The 15,918-nt window shown below is 34.7% G+C and overlaps 1 protein-coding gene across 2 annotated transcripts in view; it reads left to right on the top strand.

Annotated features, from left to right (window-relative positions):
• Positions 1-15,918, top strand: part of SEC24D (SEC24 homolog D, COPII component) — a 56,697-nt gene that overhangs the window by 3,609 nt on the left and 37,170 nt on the right. For both annotated transcript variants that reach the window (XM_026697956.2, XM_087936210.1), the window contains exons 2-8: positions 1,694-1,861; positions 2,349-2,478; positions 5,933-6,057; positions 7,903-8,169; positions 9,312-9,433; positions 10,428-10,539; positions 11,226-11,353. In XM_026697956.2, the coding sequence (XP_026553741.1) occupies positions 1,711-1,861; positions 2,349-2,478; positions 5,933-6,057; positions 7,903-8,169; positions 9,312-9,433; positions 10,428-10,539; positions 11,226-11,353 (1,035 nt within the window). In that variant the 5' untranslated portion in view covers positions 1,694-1,710. The remainder of the gene's footprint in view (positions 1-1,693; positions 1,862-2,348; positions 2,479-5,932; positions 6,058-7,902; positions 8,170-9,311; positions 9,434-10,427; positions 10,540-11,225; positions 11,354-15,918) is intronic.

Below are 15,918 nucleotides of genomic sequence, written 5' to 3' on the forward strand. Positions count from 1 at the left end.
CAGGCTTCTTTAAATCTTGTCGTCTTCTGGAACCTAGGAAGTGTGCTTTTTCTGAAGTTGCTTCTGTCCTCTGGAATGAAACCTACCTCCATCTACCGTATGATAAGGCTTCTGCTTCTGCTTGACTTTAGGAAAACCATTAAGACTTGGCTTTTCCCCCAGGCATTAGTGGAATCCTCTTTTTTGGGGGGTGCTTGGTGATAGTTTATGTTTTGTATTTTACATTTTTATATCACATAGCTTTTAATGTTACTGATAGATAGATATGCGTAGTAGTTTTTGTTGTGGTTATTGTTGTATGATACCCAAAGTCACATTGTCTGATTTGGATATTATAAATCTAATAAACAGAAAAACACACTGCACAGAAATTTGGGAACTCTTATGAATTGAAAACTTCATTCTTTCAAAGAGCATGTTCTTAAATGTGAATCCTATTATTCTTTTCAACTGTAATTGCCACTTTAAATAACATCCTCATCAATTATAAATTTTAACACATCAAATCTTATATGGTTCTTCTAATGAGTAAGTAATGTAATGCAAGTAAATAGGATTTTCTTGCAAGTAGTGAACCATAGAACTGCAGAAGTTGATATTTTGTTTGTACAAATAGGAGAAATATACATGTGAATTTTACCCATGTCAGAGACTTATTTATTTATTTAAAAGATTTAGAGGCCCCTGCCCCCTTCATAAGCAACTCTGGGGGCCTTCAAATTAGGGTCTTCGCTTCTCTATGAGTTGAAGTAATGCTACCTTTGAGTTGGCACAAAATTCATAACATTTGTTTTTTCCTTTACCAATTCTTACCAGTTCTATTTTTTTTTTATTCCAAGGCTTGGTTGGGAATTATTTTGCACCACTCATTGCTTAGGCAAAATGATTGCTGTGTTTTTCTGGCTTTGATGCCATCCTTTTCCAAGCAGCCAGGGCAAATACCTACCAGTGAGGGCTCTGCAGCAGGATTTGAGGAATTCTCATTTTTTGGTTTTTTTAATCTTCTCTGGGCTGGTTTATCCCTTCACCCAACTGTATTTGGGCATTCCCCAAATTAAAAGAATATGATGTGCAGAAATATGGAAATATGCTGTGCACCAATAACCTTATAGAGAATGGAGGCAGACCCTTTCACAGCTAGTGAGCTAGCTAATTCTTGTAGAGCAGGAACACTAAGAAACTGACTGCTAAATAATTCGGGGCTCCACCCCCCATGGAATTAGGAGGATTTATTTAAAAGCTACCCAACTCTGAGCATTCATATTTTAAAAGCAAGAAACACTAAAATTAGGGATGAAATTGATAAATACCAGGAAAAGTACAAATAAGCATTCACCTTAAATAAAATTAAGATGCTTTGTTTTCTTGTTGCTGAATATCAGTGTTTCTTAGTGTTCACAACTTTAAGGTGTTTGAACTTCAACTCCCAGAAGTCCTTAGCCAGTATTCTGGGAATTGGTTGAAAGCCTGTAGAGATGCTGTGGTCAAAAACAGCAGATCTAAAAAGAACTTGATTTGAACCTGATTCTGTTTCTTAATAGTAAGAAACAGGATCAGAGCCCTTCCATAATATAATAGTAATATATAATATATATTATATATTAATATAATAATATATAGTATAATAATAATTCAATTCACATTTTTAGTGCATGAAAATTATAATTTTACTATTTATTCACATTTTTATAAGGAAAAAATACTGCTGAAATGAATCACCAAGGATATGTTGCAGCACCTCCATATTCCCAGGCCCAGCCAGGAATGGGTGGATTTTCTTCTGGCTTCGGACAAACAGTTTCTTCATCTCTGCATGGACATTATAATGATCCAAATACAGTACCTTTTGCATCTCAGTCAGGTATTGTTACTTCATGTTTACTTTATGGTCTGTTGTGTTCTGGTTCTTTCTCACAATAATGGGTTGTATTTTTCACATTCTCAGCCAGGACAATGTTTCAGGGGAATTCTGGATGTAATGAGTTGGGAAAAAGGGGGTTCATTATCATAAAACTAACTAAAATTAGAACAAATTATCATGGTCTGTGGACTCGGGCTGTATGTGATTCTGGATTTAAAGCCTGGGAAAAAAAACAATACTTATGAACTTCTTTCACTGAGGTCTTTCTTCCTTTTAAGTATAGCTATAAAGTTAACTTTTAAAAAGTTTATTGTTTTCTCTTCTTTCCTGATACTGATATAAATGGAAGACACTGAATAATTTGTAATTTAATTCAGTTTATTAATGTATTTCTTTGACATCCATTATTTTCACTTTGACTTTTATAGTGTACTCCTTTAAATGCAATGGTTTTCCATTGTTATCAGTTTGTTTACTTTTACTTTAGGTATATTGAAAACAAATGTGCCTTTTGGAGTTCCTCCTGTCATGGGATCTCCACCTCAGAACCTCCACTCACCTAAGCAGAGTAATTTCCAGAATGGACCCAGCACTGCAGCAGCTCCACAGGCAAACAGGTGATTTGAAACAAAGCAGAATAAAACATTAGGAATGTTCCCAAAGGTGCTTTTTCAAGAGGCAAATGGACTTTCTTGTTTTTCTTTAAAGACGTTTTGCTTCTCATCCAAGAAATTTCTTCAGTTCAGTACTGAAGAAGTTTCTTGGATGAGCAGCAAAACATCTTCAAAGAAAAACAAGAAAGTCCACTTGCCTCTTGAAAAAGCACCTTTGGGACAGTCATGACCTGAATGACCTAGAATCTCCATAAACATTAGGAATATTTTTTATGCTTTTAAGGACTGCGCAGAGCCTTTGATGAAATTCTTTGCTCATGCGACATGAAGCAGGCTCAGAAGGGACATTTCTGTCCTTCCAGAAATGTCTTTTGTGCAAACACATACATGCTCAGAAAATTTGGGGGTAGGTGGGCTGCAGAGGAGGGTACACTAAACCTACAAAGGACTTGTGGTTGCTTTGTGTTTTTGCACGGTAGATCTAAAAATACTTTTAAAAAAATGGACTTCTATGATACATCCATTCCTGAAAACATTTTGTTAATATTTATCAGGAACTTGTTTTGTAAATTCAGTAGGCCGTGCTCAGTCCATGATATGATGTAAGCAGCATCTGCTTTCCTTTGGCAGTATGCACAATTTTACAAGCTCCTTAGTCTGACAGAAGTTCTATGGATCATATGCTGTATAAGCAGCATGGAATCATAATACTGGAAGGAACTAACCTATGCTCAGTGCAGAATTCCAACTTAAAGCAGTGCCCCGAAAGGGTAATCCATCCCTGGTTCAACATATAGAGGAACCACCTCCCTTAATGATTGATTCCACTAAAAAAACTGCCCTAATTGTTATGAAGTTTTTCCTAATATTCATCTGGAAGCTGCTTAAAAACATTATTCCAAATTCAGGCACAACAGAGTATAAGTCTTTGATTTGTATTGTATGATATGGCTTCCCCTATTAGAAGACTACTGTCGTATTTGTTCTAGTACTTCACTTCTCAAGGCTAAATATAAACAACTCTGTCAATATTTTCTCATTGGATTTGCTGGATAACTTTTTCACCATCTTATTACTGTTTTAAGAGTTTACACCAGTTTATCTCAGTCTTACGATGACCCAAATAGAACAGAATACTTGAAGTAATATCTGACTGATGAGAACACAATGGAGTCATTACTTTCTGTCATTTGGAAGCATACTTATATTGGCTATCACTAGACTTTGATTTTACAAACTTTTATGCAATGAAATTTGAATATAACAATCATATTGTGTTAGAATTCATGTTGTGTGTATAATATATTATGTATCTGACATGTATGGTAACGTCAATATACATATGACATTTGTGCCAATTGATACCATTTGCATAATGACAACGTAAGGCAGATAATGTAATCTGCATCACTATACTGACATACCTGTTGATTTACTGGACTTTGGGAAAAATCAGACACTGTCCTCCCTGATCAGTTTACTAAAATGAGATTTTTATTATATTGCATATGCCAAGGACACAAAGTAACATAATCTTTTTCAAAAATAAATCATTTTTGTACTGAGTTCTAAAATATTGATAAATAATTTGGTTAATTGGATTAACCAAAAGGAAAAGCCTAATTCTTTTACTATTGTATCAAGCAGTTATTATAATTAGAATCCAAGGCCTAATTCAATCCATATGTTTTGAGCATCCATAATGCAGAACATATTCTGTGGCCAGAAAATCGCCTTTGACCTTTATGTCTAACTTAAAAGATCAGAGCTGAAGGTCGGTGCGCCATGAGATGAGATTTAATCTATTTCAGTTCCTTTTTGTTTCTTGGTCATTAAATAAGCAGTGTATGCAGGAATTAATAATGTCATATTTTGTAGAAGTTGTTAAGTTACTTATGCATGACTTTGAGAAATAATTTTTGAATAAGGGCATATTATTCAGATTGAGCTGCTTACCAGTTGAAATCATTCTTCTATAACCCTATTAAGTTTTGCTTTGTTTAAGTTTTAAGAAAAAATAGCTTAGTTTATATGTTGTATTTCTTTATTAATTAATTCATTTATTTTTGTTTCAAGATTTGAAGAGAAAGGGAGAGAAAATTCTCTTTATTAAGAGAATTTAATAAAACATGTTTGCTAATATGGATTAAAAGAGAGAAGGAAAGATTTTTAGACTAAGTAAAATCCACACTAAGCACAATGTTACTAAGTAATCTTCATGATTACTCAGATTTTGGACTTCTGCATCATGCAAAGTTACAATGTAAATGTTTGGTCTTAGTTTAGCAAATTCTATAAATCCTGTCATTATGGTTTGTAAACCATAGTTTAGGGTTTAGTCCAGTCTCAAACCAGCCAAATTGTGCCTGACTTGTGTGGAATAGTTCTCACTTTGCACACTCTAATGCCTTCTGTATACACACGGTTATGTGTTGCCATTATAAATTAGAAAAAATATTGCAAAGGAAAAAGACCAAAATGAAGGAGTAGAAAGAATAAGGAAAAAACACCCCTTAAATACAGAATTATCCATAATGCTATTTGTAAGTACATGGTTGTTTTTCCTAGGGAATATTAACTTTTTGCAAACTGAGATCATTTGTGTTAGATTACATTTAATTGCAAAGCACCAATTTCAAGTTAAGTTTTTTGCAATATGAAAAAAGGTCAATTTCCAAGGATTCTTTTCCCAGCTGTTTAGGTTGGAAATGAATTTTGGTAAGACTGCTTCCAACTATTTAGTCTCCTAATAAAATTACTTCTAATCATCTCAGCTCATCTCTATTGTGTTTGTAAAGCATAATGTCACAAAGGAAACCCTTTTTTAGAAGAGAAGTTTCAGTTGTGCAAAACGATTCTAACAATTGAAAGTGTCTGTGTCTTCATAAACTGTATTTTATTATCCGGAGAATGAGCCTTGGTCAATTTAGGACTTACACTCTATTACTGCTGAGCAGTCATATGAAGAAGAAATTGGAAACTTCGACATTTGATTAGCTGCAGTTTAGTAATAAATAATTTTTAAAAACTGGTTAAGTGCTTTATTGAAACAACCTGGCTATATTTTTTTTCAATAAGCTACAGTGAAAGCTAACCATAGTATTTATGGGTTTATTCATAATGATAAACTGTTATTAGTAGAAGTGGAAGAAAACCTCTTATTATGAAAGTGCCTGAAAAAAAATACAAGGGACAAATAATATATCTGAGGATGGCTCATCTGGAATTGTTCTCCTATAAATAATAATTAAATACAAAGTTGTGGTACAGCATGTGATGAATAAACCTGCTACAGACAAAGCCTCTTTTTAGTTTCCTGGACATTTTAAGTGCAGTATTTTCTCTGCAGAGTCTGTAGGAGTGATTCATGTGCATCTTGGCTGATATGTTTTATGAGCAAAATAATATACTGTATGGTGATTTCCTGAGTTTCCATAATGTTATTTTTTGTTTTCAGATTTCCAGGTCCTCCAGCTTCTTATCCTTCCAACCATCATTCTTTACATTCTGGTCTTAACAGCCCCCCTCTGCCTGCAGTACAGCTGACAAATCAGCTTGGCAACATGCAGATAAGTAATTATGGTATGAATTGCATAATTCATGCATAAAGTTTTTTCTTTTCTTTTTTACTTTTTGTGATTCAGTATAAAAACAAAAAGGAGAAAAAATAAAGGCAGAAAGTCAAAATAAAATAAAATCTTTTAAGAAGAATATATATTAGATATATTTATTCATATTTATACAAATATAAAAAGTTCTATGTTAGCATTTCAGTGAAGGATAATCATATTTCATTATAGGCATCCATAATCTATCTATTCCTTTATAAATTGCTAAAACATCAACTTGGCAAATCACCGAAAGATTAGAATTTTAACTATTGGTTTGTTTTAAATTGAATTGGATTTAAATAATGTTTAGTGTTTCTACACTTAATGCTTAGAAACCAGGGGTGGGATTCAAATTTTTTAACAACCGGTTCTGTGGGCATGGCTTAGTTGGTGGGCGTGGCTTGGTGGTCATGTAACTGGGTGGACATGGCTTGGGGGTCATGTTATTGGCTGGATGTGGCCAACTCAATATCACTCACATCGAGGCACACATCTTCTTGCCTGGTCTCTCAAGACCGTGGGGATGCTGCTACAGCCATAAGTGTGAAAAATGGTCATAAGTCACTTTTTTTAGTGCCATTGTAACTTTGAATGGTTATTCCACACAAGCAAAGTACCAGCAAAGGAGGAAATAAAACTCCAGAGATGCTCCAGAGACAGGAAGTCTAGTCCTGCTAAGAATGTAATAAGAGTTAATGGAGAGGCAGTTTCTGTAAGCAACACCAGAATGTTTCCTTCCTGCCTTCCTTACAGGATTAGGCCAGTAATTTCTTCTAACAACCAGTTCTCTGAACTGCTTAGAATGTTAACAACCAGTTCTAGTGAATAGGTGAGAACTGGTAGAATCCCACCCCTGGTAGAACACTAATTTAAATTCCATAGAATTCCATAGAGATTCAGTGATTCGATCCAAATTGAATTAGCTAGAAACAAAGTTAATTCAATCTGAAGAACCGCTACAGGAACTGGGCATGGCTAGTCTAGTAAAGAGAAGGACCAGGGGAGACATGATAGCAGTCTTCCAATATTTGAGGGGCTGCCAGAGAGAGGAAGGGGTCAAGCTATTTTCTAAATCACCTGTAGGCCAGACAAGGAATAATGGACACTGAACAAGGAGAGATTTAACCTGGAAATAAGGAGAAACTTCCTGACAGAACAATCAACCAATGGAACAGCTTGCCCTTGGAAGTTGTGGGTGTGCCATCACTTGAGACTTTCAAGAAGAGATTGGACTGCCATTTGTCAGAAATGGTATAGGGTCTCCCGCTTGGGTGGTGGGTTGGACTAGATGACCTATAAGGTCCCTTCCAACTGTGATTATCTGTTTAGCCAGCTGGTCTTCTCAGCTCTGCCAAATATGCATGGGTGGTGGTGGGGTGCATACAGGGGGATGGGACACGTGTGCGGAGGACACACATGCTGTGCGGGGGGCAGGGCACATGTGCGGAGGCATGCTTTGCATTTTGGGGCTGCATGCACACTTTGGGCACCCAGTGCTGAAAAGATGAGCCATCACCAATCTAGACTACGGATGAAAAATAAAACCAGAAGAAAGCAGTGGCAAACCACTTCTTTGTTGTTGCCAATAGTACTATATAAATATATCCATGAAATCACCAGGACTCTAGTCTTACTTGAGGTGCACCATGCCTCTGTGCAGACTTTAAATATAATTAAACGTATGTAATTCATTGTAATCTCATATTCATTAACAAAAAATATTTATTGTAAATGTCTAGAAGACAAATTACTCAGATGTGATTACAAGACAATTTTGAGTTTTAGACGCATAAATCATAATTGTATTCTTGCATAGGTCCCAGTAATGCTCAGAATTCACCTTCTTCTGGGCCTTCAGGCCTACCATCACATTTGCAAGGTCCACCACTTCAGCCACATCAAATGGCTTTGCCAACAAGTCCTCCTGTTTCTCTACCAAATAACTTGAATAGTCACTGCACTCCATCTTTACCTCCTTCAATGGCCAGGCAGGAGGGAATCCCTGGCCCAAATCCATTGAACACCAACTTGCCACAGCAATTTGCAGGTGAACCTTCAGGTCCTGGGTTTCCTTCTCAGTATGGTAAGTATAGATGTACCTATAGTACATTTCATTTCATTTCATTTATTATTAAATTTCTACACTGTTCATCTCTCCTAAGCGACATAGGATTAGAAGGCTGTAATTTCTGTTTTGAAGATAGAGAAGGGAGTAGCATGTAATGAGAAATGAGAGAAGCATCCAATGCTATAATTAAGAATAGACAAGATTTAAATGGGGGGTTGGATTAGATGACCTACAAGGTCCCTTCCAACTCTGATTATCGGTATCTGAACCCAGAGACAAAATGCTTGAGTGATGCAAAATAGGACATGATTTTTTTCACCTTTTTCTAAGCCTGGCAGAAGAAGAATTTTAAAAATAGGTATATGTAACCAATGCCTAACTGGACCATCACAGAAGGTGTAGAAATGTTTAAATTGGGTCTGTGATGTAGATTTGTTATCTGCAGATAATTTATACTGTCTTTGAATGCCATCAATTACATGTGTTACCAATTACTGTATTTGAGCTTTTAAGTCAACATGACCCACCTAGAGTTGCTTTTGCAAGATGAACCCCCATATAAACTGGTTAAAATAATATTTTTAACAGTATTACAGTAAAAATAATTGTTAGGGAGATAACAGTTGGCCAGTTACCAGAATATTGCTGATCATACACTAAGAAAATGACCTTTGTTTTCTGGATTATCTAAATCAGATGTCCATAGGAGGAATAGTTTACTGATAGACAGCATGCATGTTCAGCAAACACACTCACCAGGACAAAGGAGAGAAAACAACTTTGAAATAGAAAATTCAATAGTCAGCAGGATTACCCCACGTCTTCATATTTGGATAACATATACTCCTCACCGTTTCGAAAGAAAACAATAGAAATATTTGGAAAGCATTTTATTTTACATATGTTAAACCATTCTCTCCTTTGTTTTTCACCATTTTCCATGAAATATTCCCAACATATCTTTATTTATAGAGATCACTCTTTTTCGTTCCCCATCATATGAGAGAGAAAATAGCTATGTCCTGTTTGGAGTATAGATTTTAAGCAGGGAATAGCTTTTTCACTTCTTTAAAAAAAAAACAGATAGAAAACACGGGTTATAAAATAAAGTTGTAATCATTGGTGAGATTATTACATTTTCACCTTTTTTTTTGCAGGAAATTATGGTCCTCCAATGGCAGGGGCACAACTGTCTTATCCAGGTGGCCTCCCCTCAGGTCCAGCACCATTAGCTGGACCACAGCAAAGAAAACTTGATCCAGATTCCATTCCAAGCCCAGTGAGTAAGAATTTCATCCTTTTGGTTCCCTGGATGTGGCATGCAAGCTGTATCATGCCCCAAATCTCCTGAGCCTGGGATTTTCATTTAAGTGCTTAAAGTAAAAAAAAAAAGTAACTGAAAACAAAATCCCATATTATTTTGAATAGTCTGCTCAACAAGCTCTTGCTTCCTTGGTTTTTTTTTTTTAAATCTTAGGACTACAGATGTAATTTGATTGCTGATACTTACCATCAAAAGCACAGGGGGTAATTTAATAAATAAATAAATAAATAATTCCAACAACTATGCAGGCAGACGACAAAAAATGTTGCTAAATTTCTCTGGAATAATTCCAATTTACTTTCAGGATGAAAAACAAAGCAGCAATCATTTTTACTAGTTTTCTTTGCTTCTGAGATAAGACATTTGTTCTAATTGGCATTCTCTCGCTTACTTAAAATGTTCATATGGGATGTTTGAATTAATCTAGAGAAATTTTCTTGGTTTATTTCATTATAAACGTGGAAATGTAATTCTTATTATTCTTTCTTTTTAAAAAACAAAGTTCCAACTTTCCTTTTTTAGCTTGTGTTAAACTTTTTTTGTGTGTCATTTATCCGGTCATTTTATTTTGGTTATTGTAATTTTGTGATTAGCTGCAGAAAATCCATTCTTTGGACTGTCCATACTTTGTAGAGCAGAGAACAACAAAAACCGTTCTGGAATAAATGCTTGAATGTTAGTATCATGGGTGAAAGATGGGAGAGAGTTTGAATCAATTATAGTACTATTCTAATGCTTAAAGACATTTTTGAGGCATATAAGGTTCTTCATTTTTTTTGAAATTGTATTCTAAGATTTCTTCCAAGCAACATCAAAACCTATTGCTTTCTTGATCTACAAAACCTGCTTTGATTTTTGAACTATGATAACATGTCTGTAAACATTAATTTTAAAAAATTATAAAGTCTGCTTCCAATTCTTATATTGTTTATTTACTTTTATCCATAAGATTCAAGTAATTGAAAATGATAAAGTTTCCAGAGGAGGTCAGACCTATGCTACTAATATCAGAGGTCAAGTCCCTCCTCTTGTTACAACTGATTGTTTGATCCAAGATCAAGGTAAATATCGGTGAACTTCAATTATAATTTGTATTGATTTGAATATTCATATTTAATTTCTCTAATATTTGTTAAATTGATCTAGAAGTCAAAATGACAATGTGTTAAAGTGTTTTTTTTATTGGTGAACTCATAGAATTCTGCCACACTGAAATTAATGTAGCTTCTTCTGGAAATAACTTGTGTAGTTGCATAGTAACTTGGTTAAAACTAAGCTTTAATGGGAGACAATTCATTTTTTTTACATTCCTTTAGGGATTTAATATTTTTGTAAACTTCTTAGTACAAAACTTAATATTTTCTTGGTTACTTCTACCTTGGAAAGGAGCTCTTGGGCAATTCCTCTTTCCTATGAGTGTACAAAATCTTCTCTGTGGAACTGAAAAAAATTCTGTAGCTTATTGGGATAAACTGTACCAGGATTGGAAAGGGGGAGAAACAACACTGAAAAAAAGGAATTTTTACTTACATAGTTCTGAGTTTCACCCTATTAGGATTTTTTGTTTTTGTAGATAAGCACTAGAGATTTCAATGAAAGGAACAGAACCTAAGTGGCTTTATCATTAGGTTGAACTCAGTCAAAATATATTTATTTTTCATTCTTTCTGAAGGAATATTATCTGATTTTAAGATCCAAATGTATCTGTTTTTATCATCTAACATTGTCACTGTTTGAAATTATTCAGGTAATTCCAGTCCTCGTTATATTCGATGTACCTCTTATTGCTTTCCTTCAACCTCAGACCTCGCAAAACAGGCTCAGATTCCACTGGCTGCTATCATCAAGCCTTTTGCCAATATTCCAGCAAATGAGGTAAGTGAGAAAATTGACAAAACATACATTTGTTCATAAATTACATTTTTAGTTATTTTACATGTAAAGAATATGCATCTGTTTATAGCAGAGCATAATATAATGCATCTGTCCATGGCAAAGCCGTGTTACAGGAATGAATCAATAAAATCAGTCAAGTCCAGCGATGGTTCAATTATCATGGAGCAACTTCAGGACATTGTGAAATTCTCCCATTATCATTGTGAAGTTAATTCACTATTCAGGATTTCAACCTACTGATAGTGTGAATAGAACTCTTTAGTGTAAAGCTTTACATCTATAACCTTCGTTTTACAACTTTTATATATATTTCAAGTACTGGATAAAACTGAGAGCTATTTTTCTGATTAAATCGCTAAAGAAAAGGAGTGAACATCCATAATAGTTACCAGTACTTCTTTTATGCATAGCTCTTGGTTCTTTTGTATAATCTGATTAATCTGGAATGTACAGTTTAAAGAGCTGTTTTACCAACCATTAAGTTTTTATTTAGCTGATTAGTATTCAGCATGAATCTTATATATGTGAAATACCACAATACATTTATCATTTGTAGGAAAGCCTACATTACTAGAATGGTATGAAAGTTCTATATCTTTATTACAAAGAAACAGAATTTTTAGGTTTTTAAATTCCATTTTTAAAATATTGGACAATGCATAAGTATTTAGGTAGTTACAGATGTTCCTGGATATTTTTGATGAGTTATTTTGTTTTCTTTATTCAATTTGAATGAACTCACATCTTACCTAAATAATTCTGGGTGGCTCACAGCCATTAAAAACAACAATCTGATCAAGTTAAACAAGCATATAAAAATAATATCTGCTTTGCACAAAAATAACCATAATCAGTGGAAAAATCCATCATTATATCTCACAATAGTGTAAAAAAGGTTGGGACAGGGACCAATCTAAGGCCAAGGGGATGATATCTTACATGAGCACCGTTGAAGAAAATACTCACTTCCTGCATCCCCCACCCCACCAGTGTTACATAGACAGGATCCATAACATGCTTCTCCTGGCAATCTTGATGGAATGGGTAAATGTAAATGGAGAGAGCAATTGCTCAAATAAATCGGTCCCACATCATATAAAGCCATATATTACCAGCATCTTGAACTGAACCAGGAAGCATAATGACAGATAATCCAATATGAGAACAAAGGTGTAATATGCACTGATTAAAGAGTACACATAATGCCAACACTGCCACATTTTATGCTAGTTGCAGCATTTGGATGCTCACTAAGGACAGCACCATGCATTTTATTAATTCAAGAGTTGACCAGGGTAAGAGTGACTATGAGCAGGGCCTCCTAATCTAGGAATGGGCACAACTGGCACATAACACAAAGTTGTGCAAAGGTTCTCCGAACCATAGAAGCTACCTGCTGTCTGAGCAGGAGTTGTGAGTCCAACAAAACCCAGATTGCATATGCTACTCCATTAATTTCAGTGGAGGCTGCATTTTTTTGGCAGAAATCCTTCATATTCACATCCTTGTTAGTTTAGGAAGATACATGCATAATTCACACTTGGTCTAAAGAATCATTTCACTGTTATGTGAAATGTATTCCACAGGCTTATATATTTTGGGATTATATTGGAAGTAGTAATTATAATTTAGCAAGAGATAAATTTATCAAAAACTCATAAGCATTGAATTACAGTTAAAACATCCTCAGGTTCAGAAGAAACGGAGAAGGGATTTTTTACTGAAATATTAAGATTTTCAGTGTATACAGAAATCAGTGAATACCATGTTTTTTCTTTTACATGTGCGTTTACAAACTAATGACAAATATTTGAGCATAGCTTGGAGTAGGCAAGCTAACAGAAATTTTTTAGGAGAAGATGTTATGGCAACAATCAGAGCATTACATAAAGATATATAATTCTGTAGTTTGGGAAACTATTTGTAAATATTTTGCTGTTAGGAAATGTGATCTATGATATTGCTTGTTACCATCCAAGGATGTAAAAGTCTAGGGACTATTGAGGCTTTTATAAGTGTATGAAGAAAAAGAAATCAGGAACTGATTAGTTCTGAATATTTTGGATAAGATTTTGTCCCAGATGTTACTTATCTGTTGGCTTCAAATTTTGGAGGTGCTATGTGAATGATAACAAATTTAATCAACGGCCAGTTTTAAGACAAGAGAACCTTAATGGGACAACTCCACCCATAGTAAGGTCATCCAAAGGAACCTATTGAAGTGATACAGATGGAAAACCCAAGTAGGAAAAAAAGTTTGGTATCAAGCCTCAAGATCTATTTGCTGTGGAAAAGACTTTTACTTCCAAGAGTTCAACTATCTTGGCATCCCATAAATGGATGTGGAATGAGTCCAGAACCATTCGCAGTGGAGCTTATTTTGAAAAATAACTTTCTCAAACCTATATTTGACCAAGGTATTTTTTGGGCTTGGATTAGCACCAGCTTTATTTTATGAACTGATAGAGATCTTGTGTTTTTTTAAAAAAACTTTTTTTAAATAAAAGTTTTTCAAGACTTATCAAACCACCAACTGAAACCCTGGTGCTGACATTCAGTGATGTCAGTGATACAGTATACTGTTGTAACCACTGATAGTAGCAAGTATAAAAAAGGTAGAGTTTTGCTTCAGGATCATGAAGGGATGTTGATGCCAATAGTTCACAATTTCAGAATAGTCTGAGATCCGTATATATAATATGTCCAAACTCTTAGTATATTGCAGTGTGTGAACAATTCTCAAAGTATCTTAATGGACTGGAATAGTAACCACAATATACAGACCAGCCTTTCCAAGCAAAACATTCAATTTGAAAGTTTCAGACTGGCATCTGGTAGTCCTCTGAGTCCACCAAAATTTAGAACTGGAGTCTCCCTACATTAATTGCTCAGTGCCTGCTCAGTATCTTAGCTGCTTTTCTTTCCATTCATCACCAATCAGCTGGTTAGATCAGACCCTATTTATTTATCCACAACCTACCACAATTGTTAAATAAATGTGTTTTTTCTAAGAAATATTAAAAAGACCTTTTGAAATGAAATGGTATGGGAAGACATGCACAAATAATTGTCGTTTACTATAGTTACATTATTTGCTATAAGGAAAACAAACAGGAATTTTAATGCTTTTAAAAATAAACGTGAAGGGTGGAGATGTTAGTTTAATTGGATAGTCACACATTTGTTAAAGTTTTATTTAGTAACCTATGATTGTGGAAAGTTTGAAAAACACTGCTTTAGAAGAAGTGGAAAGGGACTAACCATCAAAAAATATTGTAGGCTTTACCATGTTCTTAATAGATTTTTTCAGTGTGTACACACATTATTGCTTCTTATCCAGGACTATAAACAATGTTCAACTTTATACACATTAGTTGGCTGTCACACATGCAAACATCTTGCCTACCTCACTCAATCTATTACTGTTTCTTTGAAGAGAGAAGATTTATGGTATCACAGGGACTATTTCTCTATGGTAACAGAGTTGTTATTCCAGCTGAGATGCAACAAGAAGTACTGAAAAAAATCATTTAGGCAGCTCCGAATGCACAGAATGGGCAAGAATATCTCTTTTTGGCCATAGATGAGTGAAAATCTTGAACAGATTATAGTAAGTTTTGTTTTTTTCCCACAAAAATTACTTTCTCCTCAGAAGAAAAATGTGATAATTACAACAATGCCAGATAGAACCTAGAAGATAATTAGAGCTGATGTTTTTGATATAGGAGGTTGTAATTATTTAGTTGTCATGGCCTGTATTTTTCACGAATCTATAGATTGCAAGTACCAGCAGGTTTAAAAACTAGAACTCTAGGCAATGAACAAGAACAAGAACAATAGAATAATAAAAATAAAGATTTAAATGATAAGTGGGTGAGACTATTCTGAGGGAGGAAAGACATTTTGCCTAGGCCACAAGAATTTCTAGAGATAGGTTGTGAGATAAGCTAACCAACTGACAAAAATTCCAAGACTGAGTTATACCTCTATCCCCTAGAACAGTTATTGTTCTCAAGTGAATTCTAGAACAGAATGACCTGAAACTCTACACATTGTGGAAACTAGTTTATGTATATTATTTATTAGGTCAGAATGCTGCTCAAATACTGTTAGAGGTGACTGGAGATCTGTACTGCAGCGTTATAGAAAGCATTAATATTTATTTTTGGCGGGGGGGGGGTTACACATAATTTGTGTCTTAAACAAAGGAAAATAAGAGCTGAGAAATACAACCTTCTACTGCGAAAAGCAGACTAAGGATTGGATGCAATTTATATGTGTCACTGTAAATAAACCAAATGTTGTTTAACTAGAAACCACAGGGAAGTTTATAAAGAACAGGGAAAACTGAAAAATTGAAGCTGTCCATTACAGACTTTACTGTAGAGTCCTGGTAGCCAATGAACAAACCTTTTCCCTGTTGGTTGACTGCATTGTCAAAGCCTTACCCACTGCTGCCTGTTTGACTACTGATGCAACAAACCTCACCTGGGACAATGGCTTTAGGATACATGCATACCCTGCCAGAAATAAGTGAGCATTGT

The sequence above is a fragment of the Pseudonaja textilis genome, chromosome 6 (assembly GCF_049901715.1).
Source record: "Pseudonaja textilis isolate UNSWEBS1 chromosome 6, rPseTex1.2, whole genome shotgun sequence".
NCBI lineage: Eukaryota > Metazoa > Chordata > Lepidosauria > Squamata > Elapidae > Pseudonaja > Pseudonaja textilis.